General features: G+C 40.5%; 1 protein-coding gene across 38 annotated transcripts in view; it reads right to left on the bottom strand.

The window, feature by feature from the left end:
* The window catches only part of LOC102166306 (albumin superfamily member 1), a 43,566-nt gene that overhangs the window by 5,540 nt on the left and 24,060 nt on the right, over positions 1 to 13,966 (bottom strand). For 27 of the 38 annotated variants that reach the window (XR_014812700.1, XR_014812702.1, XR_014812703.1 and 24 more), the window contains 2 exons: positions 13,257 to 13,483; positions 7,187 to 7,319 (listed from right to left, as the gene is read on the bottom strand). Coding sequence is in view for 24 of the 38 variants with exons in the window: in XM_084972477.1 (XP_084828603.1) it covers positions 7,187 to 7,319; positions 13,257 to 13,483 (360 nt within the window). In the remaining 14 variants the exon portion in view is untranslated. Of the gene's footprint in view, positions 1 to 7,186; positions 7,572 to 13,256; positions 13,484 to 13,966 lie in introns of all 38 variants that reach the window. The other 11 variants (XR_014812701.1, XR_014812698.1, XR_014812706.1 and 8 more) reach the window with 1 other exon arrangement.

Below are 13,966 nucleotides of genomic sequence, written 5' to 3'. Positions count from 1 at the left end.
ATAAATAAAAATTTGCTTTCTCCTCACAAAAATCAGAAACATCATAGTTGCACATCAGCTTCTCCTTACTTTTAAAAACAGCTCTGGGGTAATCCCAAGCCGAGTCACTACATATTCAGGTATAAGAACTCAAGAGGAACAAAGCCATTTAAGGCTGATCAGACACCTCTACATCCGTCATATTTACTGATATAGACCTTGATATCAAGTCCAAAAGTTTTCCCCAAATTGTACCTGTATAGTCTTTATTCAAATAAAAATCATTTGTAGAAGCCCAAATAGATAAAAGTTAAATACCTGGCTAAGTCAGAATGGGATCCCTGGAACTCCATGCTAAGATATGTGCACACACATGCGCGTGCACACGCACGCACACACACACACACACACCTGGGAGGTAGATGACTTACACACCTAAGAGCCTCTAGAATCCTGTAAAATGGGTAGAAGTCTAGTGATTTAGTTCTTCTTCAAACAGCACCACACCTAAATCGTCTAGAAAGACTGAAATCTATTTTTAAAAACACTTCTGTAGTTTAAATTATCCTAGGAGTTCCCACTGTGGCTCAGCAGTAGTGAACCCAACTAGTATCCATGAAGATGCTGGTTCGATCCCTGGCCTCCCTCAGTGGATTAAGAATCTGGCATTGCTGTGAGCTGTGGGGTAGGTTGCAGATGAGGCTGGATTGCAGATGAGGCTAGCTGCAGATGAGGTAGGTTGCAGATCCCACATTGCTGTAGCTGTAGTGTAGGCCCGTGGCTACGGCTCCAATTTGACCCCTAGCCTAGGAATTTCATGTGCCCCGGGTGTAGCCCTAAAAAAAAGGAAAAAAAAAGATAAGGCATTCTAACTTCCTTGGTAACTCATGACTGTTTAAATCAATGTTTATAGGAAAATTTCCCACAAGATTAACCTCAGGACCCTCATATTAAATCTTGTTCAGTATCTTCTAGCCTAACAACAGGAGAGGAAGTCAAATTTCTCCATCACCCATCGATTCCATTGCTCTAGGTAAATTTCTAATCTGTTATGTAACGAGTGCTGAGGGGGGAAAAAATTTCTGGTAAAGGTAAGGCAGAAGGAAGGCATCTGAGAAAACTACTCTAATAAGAAGCAATGCCCTGTATAAAGTAAGAAGTGAGGATAATGCCACATCTGGAGAGAAGGCCCAAGCAAGATTTTGAAATGGAAAGCATGGACTCATATGATGGAATGCAGAGAAGAGAGGGACGAAAGAGAAGCTGTATTCCTCACACTGACACCAAATTAGCCACTCTTTGATTTCCTATAATCCCAGACATGTTGGGAGACTGCGAACCTCTCACCTATCCTAAGACTTTGGAATAAATATTCCTAGTTTATTTCTCCACATCCTGTGACATGCTTTTCAATCCTTTTTCCATTCTAGATACTTCAGGACATAGCAATTTGCCAACATCCTTTTAAAATGTGGCATCTTTCATCTCTTTTGAAATTCCAATTCGGTAACAGTAAAAATATACAAAGAGTATAAATCTTATTGATACTAAGAAGAAAAAGAAGCTTACCATCAATATGAGATATTTATGAACTTTTAAAAAAATAAAGCCCATTGGTATGATATTAATCTACATACCAAAATGCAAAGACAGCAGTTGAAGAGATATACCAGCAGTAAAAGATCAGAAAGTCATTGATGTCTGAGGTGCTTTGGGTCTTATCTGCTACTCAGACTATTTTGTAAACTTTCTAAAGATTCCTAAAGTCAGTATTATCCTTTTATATAGAGGAAATAATATTTAAACATGCAAGGACCCCCCCCAAAAAAATTTAACTCTTGGGTGCCCATTCTGAAAAAAAAAATGTATACATAGTTAAGAATGTAGTTCAGCAAAACTTAATTTTCAGTCCAAGAAAAAACTCAAAATGGAATTTTAGAAATAGTCAATGTTACCCAGGATTACACTAAAAAGAAACTCCAGGACTTCCCATCAAGGCTCAGTGGAAACTGCATCTGATTAGGATCCATAAGGACACAGGTTCGATCCCTGGCCTCACTCAGTGGGTTAAGGATCCAGCGTTGCCGTGAGTTGTAGTGTAGGTTGCAGACATGGCTCGCCGATTTGGCATTGCTGTGGCTGTGGTGTAGGCCTGCAGCTATAGCTCCAATTCAACGCCTAAACTAGGAATCTCCATATGTCGCAGGTGCAGCTCTAAAAAGACCAAAAAAAAAAAAAAAAAAAAAAAAGCGAAACTATGTTTACCACTATAAATCAATCAGAGAAATAAATAGATGCAAACTGAAAGATTAAGTCAGAGGACTTTTCAAATATACCTTTAAGATGATAGAGTATTCTATTACAAAACCTGTATGATTAAGTACCTTATATATATTTGTGGTGTGATGAATGCAGATGCTTTATTTGCCAATATGGAAAAAGAAAATTAGAAAAATCTCAAAAAAGAATGACATCCTAGGAAATCATAATCCAAATATGTAAAACTATATAAATGTGGCATGGTTTCTGCAGTTGATAGTAGATAAGAGACTTCACTTAATCTTGACACAGTTTGAGGGGTACAGAGTAAGTCATTTACAGGATAGTATTCCAAACAAACACGCTATTGCATATACTATTCAATGGTTGCCAGTTTTTAGCATCAACCTGTTGACAAGGCATATAAGACAAACATGTACAAAGCAGGATGAATAAACCTAGACAGTGTAGAAGTAATGGTATAACTTTAAAAAGAAAAGCTGGCAGAGAAATCAAAGTTTAGATGTATTAATTATATTTTGGAAAGTCACTAGATGCTGACTGAAGTAGAAGGACAAAGAAATAGAATGTAATAACCAATAAAATAACTAAAAACACTTTACCTTAAAAAAAAACTGAGAAAGAGTCTGTGGGTAGCATTGTTGAAGTTAGCTGAAGTACACTATATTCTTTGAGTGACAATAGCACTTTAATAAACCATTAAAATAATGATGGTAATCACTAGAAGTACAAAAGAACCAAAATTGTTTACCTTTTGGGAATGGGAAATGTACTCCACTCACTTGTTTGAACTTTTGCCATGTTCATGTATTGCTTATATAATTTTCAAAATTGTGTAATGCATTCTAAGAAACTAAGCACAGTATGCCGAAATGACCTGAGACATATGACTGAGATATGACGTTGTTTAATCTGATGGTTGTTTTTAATTCAGAAACGCATCCCAGGGTCACAGTAGCTTTGGCAGAAGATCCAACAAGTTGTACAACCTAGGCTATTTAAACCAGCAGGTCTTTTCACAAGAGTTTGCATTAAGTGATCTAAAAGCAGAACTTTGCTTTTTTATTGTTAAATTTAATGTATTATTTTCAAACTACCATGTCATCCTGCCCAGATTTCTGCTAATTCTTGTTAACTTTTTTCCATGTTATATTCCGTTGGTTAATAGATAAGTATCTCAGGCTATAATTATCATTTCCCCACTGACCTGGAGGAGAGAATTTTTTTGGCTGCCCTGTGGTGTATGGAGTTCCCGGGCCAGAGATCAGACCCCAGGCACAGTTGTAACCTATGCCACAGCTGAGGCAACACCAGATCCTTAACCCACTGAGCTGGACTGCGGATCAAACTTGTGTCCCAGTGTTCCAGAGAAACTGCTGATCCTCTTCTGCCACAGCAGGAACTCCTTTTTATTTCATTCTTACTCTTACCAACATTCCAACATTAACTTTGGTTCACTTTTTTTCCTTTAGAATATTCCTGCATTCTGGTTTACTTCTCAAAATATATCTTCCATCTTGCCTAAAAGTGTTTTATCTTTCCAATAGCCATAGCTAGAAAGGCAATCTTCAAACCTGCCCACTTTCTCTTTAAACATGGAGAAGGGTTCACATACTTGACTATTCTAACCTCAGAAGAGAAAACAAAGAAAATGTCTGTAGGTCCCTGGAGCAGTTAGCCTGACTTGAAACATCTACAGACGCTAATTGGCTGAGCTTCTTTATCTCTGGGATCTTGGTTCCATGGAGATTCCCAAAGCCACTAGGTATAATTTTTTTGCACCACAGTCAAACCCAGATTTTTTCCACAAACATAGACGCACAAAGACACCAATTCTTGATAAGATTCCAAAATATTCCAACATATATTCCTATATTTTTTACTAAGCCTATTCTATATAATATTAGGTATTTTTTTAATGTTCCAGTTTTACCTATATATTTGATGACCCTAAATTCTTTTACTTTCTTTCATAAATAAGTTATTTTTCAATTGTTTCCTTATTTTTGTTACTGTCCTTGGTTCTACCTTCTCATTGAGAGTTAAATATGGGGGCAGTTCCCGTTGTGGCTCAGTGGTTAACGAATCCAACTGGGAACCGTGGGGTTGCAGGTTTGATTCCTGGCCTTGCTCAGTGAGTTGAGGATCTGGCCTTGCCGTGAGCTGTGGTGTTGGTCTCAGACACAGCTCGGATCTAGCGGTTGTTGTGGCTGTGGCGTTGACTGGCGGCTACATTTCCAATTGGACCCCTAGCCTGGGAACCTCCATATGCTGCGGGAGTGGCCCTAGAAAAGGCAAAAAGCCAAAAAAAAAGAGTTAGATATAGAAAAATGATTGGGAGAGTAGCGGCAACTGTTTAGGATTATCTATTTTGCCTTAGGAAAATGGTTCTTAAAGTGGTCTCCAAGCCAGAAGCCTCAGCATCAGAACTTGTTAGAAATAAAAATTACCGGGAGTTCCCGTCGTGGTGCAGTGGTTAACGAATCCGACTAGGAACCATGAGATTAAGGGTTCGATCCCTGCCCTTGCTCAGTGGGTTAACGATCCGGCGTTGCTGTGAGCTGTGGTGTAGGTCGCAGACGCGGCTCGGATCCCGCATTGCTGTGGCTGTGGTGTAGGCCAGTGGCTACAGCTCCAATTAGACCCCTAGCCTGGGAACCTCCCATATGCCACGGGAGCGGCCCAAGAAATGGCAAAAAAAAAAGACAAAAAAAGAAAGAAAAATTACCAGACCCCAACCTAGATCTATTGACTCAGAACCCCTGTGGTGGAAAACACTGATTTTGTTTTAATAAGTCTTCCACGTGATGCTGATACAGGAAAATTTCAGAAGCACCACCTTAGGAAAATTATACAAAGGTAAACGTGATCAAACTTCAGCGATGATACATAATTACATATAATAAGCATTTTAATCTGAAAACACTAATTTTAATTAACATTTTCATTAACACAATATATTCTTCAGAGAGCTCCTTCTTTCTTCTTTAGGGAAATCTTAAAAGGAGGGAAGCAGAAACCATGTGTGTGTTTCAATTATTAAGTGGAAGATTGCTGTTGGGCCAAAAGTGTGGGAAAAAACACACAGAAATCTCTCTATTGATGAAAGTGTTCAAGTAAGAAGTATCCACTCAAGAACAAGAATACTTCAAGGAAACTCCCTCAGGAATTCTCAGGCACAGGCAAAACTGTTTATCTCGTAGATATGGGGTTGTTACTCAGGTAGAGCTGTGTTTTCTGAATGTTTATCGAAAGTAAAAAGGCTTTATAATAAATAAATGGACCCTCGTATAGATGACTATCTTCATTTTTCGTATCAGCTAGTCTGAGAGTCAGCAAAGCTTTTTTGTAAATGGCCAGATACCAAATATTTGGGGCTTTGCAGTTCATACAGTCTGTCACAGTTCTTCAATTCTGTTATGGCAAAAAGTAGCCATAGATGACACATAAATAAATGGGCAGGGCTGTGTGCCAACACAACCTATTTACATGAACAGAGAGTGGAGCTGGTAGCTAGAGGACTGTAGTTTTGCTACCTTTGACTACACTGTAGTTATATAAGTTTTAGCATAAGCACATTGGAGTTCCCGTCGCGTGACTCAGTGGAAATGAATCCGACTAGGATCCATGAGGATGCAGGGTCAATCCGTGGCCTCGCTCAGTAGGTTGGGGATCTGATGTTGCCATAAGCTTGTTTGAAATAAAATTTTCCTGTATCAGCATCACTTGGAAGACTTATTAAAACAAAAACAGTGTTTTCCACCACAGGGGTTCTGATTCAATAGATCCAGGGTTGGGTCTGGTAATTTTTATTTCTAACAAGTTCTGGTACAGGCTGCAGATGTGGCTCGGATCCCATGTTGCTGTGGCTGTGGCTCTGATTCGACCCCTAGCCTGGGAACTTCCATATGCGGCAAGTGTGGCCCTAAAAAGCTAAATACATACATACATACATACATGTGTACAGTTTGGCTGAAAAAGTAGAAAAGAGCCACCAAAGGCAATTAAGGCGCTCATGGAAATTGTTATCTATGAAAACGTTTTCCTGGGCCATTGCTAAACCCCAGTTCTACCTAGGCCCAGCATGTTTTTTGACTTTAAGGGCTGCTTCATTTTATTTTTTTAACCACTTGCATTCCTCTACTCAGATGCAATTACCTACTGCATGCAAGTTTCTGCTTTTCAAGTCATGTCCTGAGAGAGTGGTCCATCCCAGGTCCCTCCATGAATTTACATGAATTTTCTGTGCCACGGACTGATGGTGGGATTACCATGACATTTATGTCACATAAGTTTAGAAATTTAAGTCACACAACTTTATCATCTTATGAAAAATCATTTGCTTATTAACGATACGCAATTAGATTAATTACAGAAAACAATCTCCTGGTAATCAATGTGGCGTGTCTGCACAGATAAACTTTTTTTTCCTAGTCATTTTTCTTCTATTTTTCAACTGCTAGTCTAATGATCTGCCACTGAGAAAATGAAATCCTTTTCACCTTGTTTCCTAACTAAGCCCCAAACTACATTTGGTGACTCTTTCTGATTGTGCCTTCAGAAATTTCTAGAACAAAGCTCCCATTTGCCCAGACAGGTCTTTAAACTGTTATTTCTTCAGAAATTCCCTGTATTTCCAAGGACACCACATCTCTACAATGATCAAGGTCTGTAACTCCTCCTTCTTCCTCCCATCCCCAGTCCTAAACATCTCAGTTCGTCTCTATTTATGTCCAACATGCCTACTTCCTCCAAAGGGACATAAGTATCAACATATCTTAAGCACAACTATAGTCAGTTACTCCAGTCCACCTAGACTCTGATTGTCTCCTCATTCATTTATGATTGGAATAGAGAAATGACTTTTTTTTTTTTACTTTAATAAGCCCTAAGAGAGCTAAGAGAACAGACAAGGAAACATGGGTACCTCTTTTTGGAAACACATTTCACTTTTCTCTGCTTGGCAGCACCTCTCCACCAGATGAGCAAAATCCACAATAATTGACTGGAACTTCATCTCAGCTGCATGTGGTTTCTGTTTCACAAGGTGGCTGAGGAACCTGAATCAAAAATGAGTGGTAAAGGGAGCTCCCGTCATGACTCAGCGGTAACAAACCCGACTGGTATCCATGAGACGCAGGTTCGATCCTTGGCCTCGTTCAGTGGGTTGGGGATCCAGCATTGCCTTGAGCCTCGGTGTAGTTCACAGATGTGGCTCGGATCCTGTGTTTCTGTGGCTGTGGCATAGGCCAGCAGCTACAGCTCTGATTCGACCCCTAGCCTGGGAACTTCCATATGCTGCACATGTGGCCCTAAAAAGCAAAAAAAAAAAAAAAAAAAAAAAAAAAAAAAAGAGAGAGAGAAAGAAAGAAAGAAAAAATGAGTGAAAATACAGACACTCCCTGAGTGTGCACACCACTCATACCTGTGTATAGCTCTCACTCTTCAGTTTAAAGGCCCTGAAAATGCTCTGATGTCTTCATAGTTTTCACAATGACCATCTCCATCTTCACGTTTTAGTCAACATATCAAGAATATCTCATCAGATAATTATTATATAAATTTAATTATCTTTATGTGATTATTACTAGGGTACATTTTCATTGCATTGGATGGTTAATAGGTTATAAAGTAAATTAGCTTTTCCTATAACATTTTGTTATATATGATATTGATTCTAAACAACTAACTTCCCAATGAATATTACGAGTGTAACACACCTGGAAGTTTGAGGACTTCTTAGATGTTATTAACAATAAAACCAATACTCTAATTTAGAACTTCAGTGGTTTGACAATCTTTTCAGATTTCCTTCACAGAATAAATTTCCCCCGCAACTATATATAGACATTGCTGTTTCAATCACTTTGAACATTCAAAATTATAGCCTGATGTTTATTACTCTATTAAACAAAATAATATTCCAGGAGGAGTTCCCATGGTGGCTTAGCAGAAATGAATGATTGGCATCTATGACGATGCAGATTCAATCCCTGGCTCGCTCAGTGGGTTAAGGATCCAGCATTGCCATGAGCTGTGGTGTAGTTTGCAGATGCGGCTCAGATCTGGTGTTGCTGTGGCTCTGGCATAGGCCAGCAGCTACAGCTCCGATTGGACCCCTAGCCTGGGAACCTCCATATGCCATGGATGCGGACCTAAAAAAACAAAAAGACAAAAAAAAAAAAAAAAAGAAAGGAAGAAAGAAAGAAAATTTGAACACCTACATCTCAAGGTTTTCGTAAGGACCAAAAACAATACTATATTAAAGGGCTGGGTATAGTAACTGGCACAATGAAGGCACTCAATGAACAGTGGCAAAGATAATCTGAATAATTTTATTAATTATTTCGTTATCTTATGGCAAAGATAATGAATAATTATAATAGCACAGCTTGCAACTCGCTTACATTTCAAATTATTGATGGCTTCCAACTATGATCTCCTTTCTCCCTGAGTCCCACATTGTCACAGCTTCTCTCCTATGTATTCATTTATTCGTTCAGCAAATAACTGATAAGCATGTTTATAATTTCCCTGAGGCTGAGAGCTGTAGAGTTAACAACGATAGAGAAACCTAACAGAGGAGGTAGAAAGCCTCCCTCATATAGACCCTTCTTCTCTTTCCTCACAAGCATTAGGATTCCAAGTGTTTTCAAGGCTTGGTCCCCTCCAACCCCTTTAGTCTCACCCCAGAACATTCCTCTCCGCTCTCCCACCTACGCCTCAGTCACTTGAGCTATTCTGCTCTCCTCGGCCTTGCTGGGTCCGCTGGTTTCTGGATGCACTTCCCATAAGCGACCAGTAGAGGGCAGACAATTATGACTGCTGAGTTTCCAGATCGGGCAGCAGCTGCTTATTTAACAAGGAAAAACACTCCCATCGTGATGGGATAAGTAATGGGGGTAGAGGGTCTCATTAGGCGAAGGCAGGTCTGGGAAAGAGATTTACAGCAGGGGTATCAGTATGTCAGGTTACCCCTCCGTGGCACTCCATATAGAAGCCGCCTCCTCTGCAACTGGGGACGCTAAGCCATTTGGAAGGAGACCTTCCTGCCACAGCAACAACCTGTCACATCCTCGTGATCTGCTGGCAGTGGTTTTGCCTCTCCTGTTCACTTCCTCCCACCCCACCCTGCTCTCTCTGCCTGCTATTTCAAAATATTTCCCCTAACTCTATTTATTCTTTTAGTTTTAAAATGTTTGATTTACCTTCTAAATAGATCCCATTTTTGATCCTAATGCCATCAAATTGTCCTCAGTGTTTCATTTCTGACATTAATCCTTTATTTTCATTACCTTTATTCACTATTTCATCATGTAAAGCACATTCTAGTCTGAATATACTATCTTCAATCTTAACTCAGCTTTTTTCTTCGATGGATGGTAAATTCTTTTTACTTTAAATTTCCATTTTCTTTTTATTTTCTCTATCTTATTCCCTGACTTCATTTCTGCCTTCTCTTTATATTCCTGCTGAATTTCGTCTTTCTCCGCCAGGAGCCCCTTCTCTTGTCTCTCTCTCTCTCTCTCTCTCTCTCTCTCTGTCTGTGTGTGTGTGTGTGTGTGTACTATGATGGTTAGCCAGAACTATATAGGGGTGAAAGCCATGGAGAGATCCCCTACCACTATCCCAGGAAGTTGGAGGGTTTTGTCTAGACTGACCTTTGACTTCCAATATGTATCCCCCAGAACATTCCAGAAGTTTCTACACTAGCTGTCTCTATGCTACTGCTTTCTTCACACAGAAAACACGGTGAATTCACAAGGACAGGGATGCTTCCTAATATTTCACACTTTTTATTATCTAGCCCTTATATGAAGAGTTTCATGTTTTAAAAATTATAACCAGCAATATTACCCCCTGTTTAGGGCACACTAACAGCTGCATGTTGATAGTTATGCATATGTACTTTGAGCCAGGTAACTTGGGTGCAAATTCCAGCTCAACAACTTGTTTACTTTTTGCAAGCTCTCTTACCAGTTTTCCTTGCCTGTTCAGCCTCAGTTTCCTCACAATTAAAATAGAGTAGTAATATTAGCTACCTCCTGAATCTGCAGTAAGGATTTGGTGAGATGACATGCATAAAGGGTGCCAGAGAATTTCCACCAGAGAAAGCAAAGCCTGAACTCCAGAAGTAAAGCAGACTTCTTCCTCGTGATATTCTCACACCAAGCCTCGGCTGAAGAAAGAATGGAGAACTGGGTGTTACAGTGGTCTTTGGATGCCCACTGGGATGTTGTGAGGTCTAGCTGGCGATCAGCTCACCTTGGGAGCTGAAGAAAGGACATCAGGGGTCAGCTGGCTTGTGAATTTTACTGCCATAAAACAGAACAAGTAACAACTTCATGCTTTCTGACCATGAGAATATCTTTATTCCCAAAAAACTTTGCCTCACTTGGCAAGATGATATTGTTGGACTAATCCTATCTAGGCCCTACTACAGCATATCTTAGAGCAAATAAATTAATTAGAACTAAGCCACCACGAATGATCTTGAGGGAGAAGGAACTCTGAGGACCAGGGTCTGCTTTCTCCTGAGGACAGGATCAGGGCATATGAGGAGAGCAGGAAGGGTGAGTAGCCACTGTAAAGGAGTTGCCCCACTGCCAGGAGATGGATTGTTTTCAATGCATCGTATTGATTCAGGGTAACCAGAATTTCACCCCTTGGTTTCTCTTAGGATAGTCACCTTTGGTCAATTCCACGTGGGGGCCCTAGCATCATATCCACCATCAGCAGCATTCATGCCAAGGGAGAACGCCTGGGCCATGGGAATATCTGACCTCTAGGCTCAGGATTGGTTTGGGGTGAAGAGGTGGGTGACTGAAGACACTAAGAAAGTCATTTCTCTGTTTGCAGCAGCAAATAAATAGAATCTTTCCTAAGACCTGACAGTAGGTGTTCCATAAAATCCTCCCATGTGGGCGTGATAGGGAGAACAGGGGGAAAAAGCCAATCACTTGTGAGATCCTAATCACCTTATGCTCTCAGGGTCCAAGGACAAGACCAGCTGCCCTAACGTTGTGTGTCCAGTATGTGCAACTTCCAAGGCCAAGCCTGTCATGCTTTAGTCACCTCACTCCCAGTCAGAAGCCCAGTCTCTTGGACTATCTGTCATCATAGTGATATTTCCACATCCCTAATCAGACCCATCTCCCGCTTGCCTTGCCCTCCCTAACTCATCCTCTTTGTACCTTGAGGCTTTCCCATCAGAAAACACCCCTATTCTGGGGCTTGGGGATGGAAATGTGCTACAATGAGGTTATGATGGTTGTACAACTATAAATACAATAAAATTCACTGAATTATTTTAAAAAAAAAAACACTGCCCTATATCCACAGCCTCTTTTCTGAACCATTTCTTGCTCTATATGAAAACATGAGGCTCCCCAGAAGACACAGCATCCCCAAGACCCCGCAAGAGGAGTTTATTTTGTTCAGTCGCCACTTACCTTAGCACCTAGTTCCCTTTTACCGCTCCCTGCCTATCTCTCCTTTATCCTCTTTTAAATGCCATAGCTCTTTGGGGGTACTTGCCATCAAACACTGACATCCTCATCCCTCTTTATTTATGCCACATAAGGGAAGCCTGGTGATGTCCCCTCATTTTTGATGATTTCGGACCCCATTAATTGCCCTGCTCTCCACCATTATCTTGACTTCCATCGTCTTCTATAGTTTCAACAACTACCTTTAATGATCCACATGGGGCAGATTGATTATAAAAATGGACCCACTGCCTACCTTTCTTGTATCTGTGCCCTTTACACTGTCACTTTCCAAATGTTTACTTCTCAGAAAGGAAGTCTATGTCTACATCCCTTTAAGCTGGGCCCACCCTATGACCCTCCTTACAGCAGAACTGACATTGCATAGTTCCACACATCGCCTTCCTCCCAGTTGCCATATAAAGAGGTCTGGGATCACCTGCCCAAGAACAGAAGACCACATGCCTCAGAGATAAGGCTTCCTGGGCCAACCAGCTCCCAGCTGACCGAGCAACTGACCCAATAGCTGACCACAGACTGGGGCAAGCCCAGCTGAAAGTGGCTGAGGCCGACCCAGGCCCACAAACTCATCAAATCAACACACAGACACATGAGCACTAATGGATGCTCTGTAAAGCCACTACAATTTGGTGTGATCTGTTACACAGCAAACACTAACATATATATCATACGAGGAAAAGATGAGGGAGAAAAAGATTGGACTGTGACTGCAGCAGTGGGAGGGCAAGAGAGTGGACAGCAGAGTGGAAGGATGAGATATTCTAATAGATGCTGTGAATGCATGAGTAGAAAAGAGCGGGGGATTGAAGTCTACTGCCAGCTTCATTCAGAAACCCTTTATACATAGAACACACGTTGGGAAACCCTGTTCAAGGGTAAAGAGATTGTATTCTACTGGCAACATTTCTGACCAATAGGATTCAGTATACATAACAGCACCCAAATCAGAATAGCACTTTATAAAGTAATAACTTATAGTCATAAAATGTTCTAATTTACAATGTTTTCACATGTACTATATATATATATATGATCTATGTGTGTATATATAATTATATGAATTTCCATGGTCATGCCCAAGTTTGGAAAGCATTGTACATCATTCCCCTTCACCATCCCCTGGAGTGCCTTCTGCAGATTAAAAGTATAACCACGCTACCTCACCTTCAGATGACAGTCAACTAAAAGGGATCTACCCTTAGTAAATATTTTTCTTTGTAGCTTCAAATGTAGAAATTTGGTTGGAAGTGACAAATATATTTCTATTCAACAACAACAACAACAACAACAACAACAAAACGAGCTTTTAAATTAAGCCTACCTACAATAAAACAGGTTGCTTTAAAGTGCAGCATAGTCTCATCTGACCTCTGATATGACATTTAGCTATTGCATTGATTATGTAATACTTGTCTATGCACCCACTTTACAGATCTCCATACTTGTTCCCTTGTTAAATTAAGAAACATGCTAAACAAAGATCCTTACCTTTGCTTCTCAGTTTGGAATTCCTGCTCTTGAGCTTTGCACAAGTCCTCTTTAAGGTTGATGACTTTGTCACAGGATAAAGGTGGAGAAATGTAAGTTCCATCGACTTGAAGATCATCAAAGCAAGGCTTCCGGAAGGCATATGAGTCGTCACAGCAGTGACCCACGCCAGCATTGATAGGCTCTGTCTCGTGTCTTCTGCATAAAGCTCCAAGCATTAGCTTTGCCTTTCCCAGAAGAGAATTAAGATAAGAGACATAAGGTGTGTGGTCATTATTATTAATATTTGTGCAGAGAAAAGTATTCTTGAATTCCAGTTTCTGAGAATTCAGCCTGGGTTTCACTGTCTGCAGAAGAGCAAGAGTGTCAGGCGAAGCCTGGTTCTCAGCCTTATCCTCCTTCTTCCTGTCATCCTCGAGGTGTCATCCTCATCCCCTTTGAACCCACCTCCCCGTTCCTCCCCAATCCAGTTTTTAGGCCAACGTTGATTTGAGGCAGGAGTTTCCTATGCTCCATCAAATTAAAACCAAGCCTCAAGTGAACACAACTGCTAATTTGACCCTTTGAGTCTATCTGTAAAAATACCCACATCTTTTTTTTTTTTTTTGGCTTTTTGCCATTTCTAGGGCCACTCCCATGGTATATGGAGGTTCTCAGGCTAGGGGCCAAATTGGAGCTGTAGCTGCCAGCCTAATCCAGAACCACAGCAA

The sequence above is a fragment of the Sus scrofa genome, chromosome 8, assembly GCF_054392235.1.
Source record: "Sus scrofa isolate SSC_HxYL_T2T_F1_AM1 chromosome 8, Sscrofa_HxYL_maternal_Yorkshire_Landrace_v2.0, whole genome shotgun sequence".
Lineage (NCBI taxonomy): Eukaryota > Metazoa > Chordata > Mammalia > Artiodactyla > Suidae > Sus > Sus scrofa.
Note: the sequence above shows the minus strand (reverse complement) of the source record. Positions and strands in the feature narration are given on the sequence as shown.